General features: G+C 38.9%; 1 protein-coding gene across 1 annotated transcript; it reads right to left on the reverse strand.

The window, feature by feature from the left end:
* Positions 1-213: 213 nt before the first annotated feature.
* Positions 214-2,289, reverse strand: LOC117909506 (cytochrome b6-f complex iron-sulfur subunit, chloroplastic-like). Its single transcript, XM_034823548.1, has 5 exons — positions 2,164-2,289; positions 1,705-1,949; positions 1,009-1,126; positions 601-783; positions 214-516 (listed from the first exon to the last, which is right to left on the reverse strand). Exons 1-5 carry the CDS (start codon positions 2,200-2,202, stop codon positions 415-417), a joined length of 687 nt encoding a protein of 228 aa, XP_034679439.1. The 5' UTR covers positions 2,203-2,289; the 3' UTR covers positions 214-414.
* Between the last annotated feature and the right edge of the window lie 211 nt (positions 2,290-2,500).

Raw genomic sequence — 2,500 nt, forward strand, 5'->3', positions numbered from 1 at the left:
ATTTTCTGAGCCAATGGTCGAAGAGGCTGAATTTGCAGATGCTTGAGCACCAAGCCATTCTTTAGATGCATTTAACAATGTGAGTTCCTAGCAATTTGAAGAACAGAGCTACAATTTAACTATCATCTAGTTAAAGAACCAAGCTTTGCCGCAGAAATATATCATCCACTGGTGTTCCCCCAAGGCTAAATTTAAAGATTTACAATACTAATATAGAAGAACTTATATCAAAATTTCTCATTCTCAATGCCAAACAAATATAATGATTCTATATAGAATTGTTAATACTTAAAAGAGTAATAATGCCAATTTCAGTTTGGATCTTCATTACAACTTACAAGATTTCTGGTTTTATAAATGATTATGTTTTGACCGATTACCTTGAGGCGACAATGAATAATTTTGAGTTGCAGTTTAGGACCACCATGGATCTTCACCTGTTCTGAAATCTGTCTCAACCCAAGGAACAAACACTACCTTCCCATCATCAATATCTGCATGCGCCAGCGCCAACGACTGTTCAAACAACGAGTGTGAATTAGTCATTAGAGCAGAGAGAGAGAGTCCATTTCAGAGGGTTATAGATGATATGTTGCTTACCAGAGGAGCAGGTCCTCTGACAACCCTGCCTTGGTTGTTGTACTGAGATCCATGGCATGGGCAGATGAACTTGTTCTCAGCTGTATTCCACGGCACAACACACCCAAGATGGGTGCAGACCGCGTTAATACCATATGTGGCAAGGGTTTTGTCATTCTCCACAACAAGGTAGGTGGGGTCTCCCTGAAATACAACAAGAAGTTCAGATTGTTTTGAACTTACTGCTGTTAGATTTTTCTGGCTCTATTGGTGTAGTCATTAGGCATTTGTTCTTGAAAAGAGAAAAATCGATTAATGAGACACCAGGACGGATTGCAGTAGCTGAAATGAAAGACTGTGATGAAGAAATCAAATCCATATATTAAAATTTAGGAATCATTTAGAAGAGGATCAGAGAGATGAGAGTACCTTCAACCCTTGTGTTAGGGTTCTGTCACCAGGGCCATGAGTCTTAAGCCATTCATCTGCAATAACATCATTTCCAAGTGCATCCTTGGCCACAATACCACCTCCAGCAGATCCTGTTCTGTTCAATTTTCAGATTTGAAATTAGAAATTTAGAATCTAAATCTAAAGAAATCAACAGAAATGAACAGATCAAACAACAAATTTTCTTTTGTTTTTTTTTTTTTTTTCCCTTTTTTAACTTCTGACATCTAATGCGTGTGATTCTAGAAGAAGAAATCAAATAAATCCAATAAAACTAGAACAGTTCTCACCACCGTGCAAACCACAGCAGCTGTCCTGCTGAGTTTAGAAAAATGACTAGAAAATACTAAAAAAAAAAAAACCCTAGTTTTTCCCAGGATGAAATCAGACGATTTCAGCAGTAGAAACAAAATCTACTATGAAAATCACATTAACTTCTTAGAACCCTGAAAAATGTATGGTCTACCTGACAAGAAAGAAGACTGTCTCGATAAATTTCATTTCATAAATGCCCAGAAACTAGAGAAAATTAAAATCACAAATATGAGGTCCAGTATGAAGATGGGTCCACCAGAAATTGGAAAATCGAACCGAAAATCAATCAGGAAATGAAATGAAAGAAAAAAAAAGAAAAAAAGAGAAAAAAAGAGAAAAAAAGAGGAAAATCAAACTCACCCAGGAGGTGCAAAGAAGGTGGCATAAGGAATCAACATGCCAGCTGAGGGGAGGGAAATAGCACCCAACAAAAGCAAGTTCATGAGCTTCCTCTTGCCCATGTCAGGAACTCGATCGGCCGGAATGCTGGTGGCCTGACACTTGATCTTCAAGCCCTTTCCCTTCCCCACAAATGGACTCGTCCTTGTGAGCTTGGGCAGCAGAGCATGGGATGGTGACAACACCCCATTCCTGATAGAGCACAGCTGAAACAAACAAGAATACAATATTAACGTTCAACTTTCACTTTTTCGACGTCAAATTATTGATTTGATACAAAAATTCAATCCCTCCTCCGCCCCGCCCACAAAAAAGAAAAAAAGAAAAAAAAAAAAAAAAAAAAACATCGTTATGGAGATGGGGAAGTGTTGAATGGTGTGAAGGAGTTGAAGGGTATGGAGCAGGGGTGCATACACAGACCTGAGAAGGGGTTGCAGAGGAGAGAGTGGAGGCAGCCATGGCTGAGATTTTTGGGCAACAACAGGTGGTAATCAAGTGAGGTTTTGTGAAGGTGAGGCTGAGAGAGAATGTGGACAGAGCAGATAGTAGATAAGGTGATTGTTTGATGGAAGATGGATGGTGCCACACAGCCACATGTTGGAGATTACTGTGACCATATCTGTGTATGTTTTGCACTGACTAGGCCCTTGCCCATTTTGTACTTTGGGCTCAAGTCCATGGACCTGTCTTCAAGCTTAGTAAAATTAACAGACCAAAAATACAAAATATTGATATATAATAGCATTTATGATATTCA

The sequence above is a fragment of the Vitis riparia genome, chromosome 19 (genome assembly GCF_004353265.1).
Source record: "Vitis riparia cultivar Riparia Gloire de Montpellier isolate 1030 chromosome 19, EGFV_Vit.rip_1.0, whole genome shotgun sequence".
Lineage (NCBI taxonomy): Eukaryota > Viridiplantae > Streptophyta > Magnoliopsida > Vitales > Vitaceae > Vitis > Vitis riparia.

Coding starts and splice junctions, on each gene's coding strand:
- LOC117909506 (XM_034823548.1), bottom strand. CDS start 2,202: ATGGCTGCCTCCACTCTCTCCTCTGCAACCCCTTCTCAG. Junction 1,127..1,704: donor ACCTTCTTTGCACCTCCTGG/GTGAGTTTGATT, acceptor AAAATTGAACAG/AACAGGATCTGCTGGAGGTG. Junction 784..1,008: donor CCCTAACACAAGGGTTGAAG/GTACTCTCATCT, acceptor GTTGTATTTCAG/GGAGACCCCACCTACCTTGT.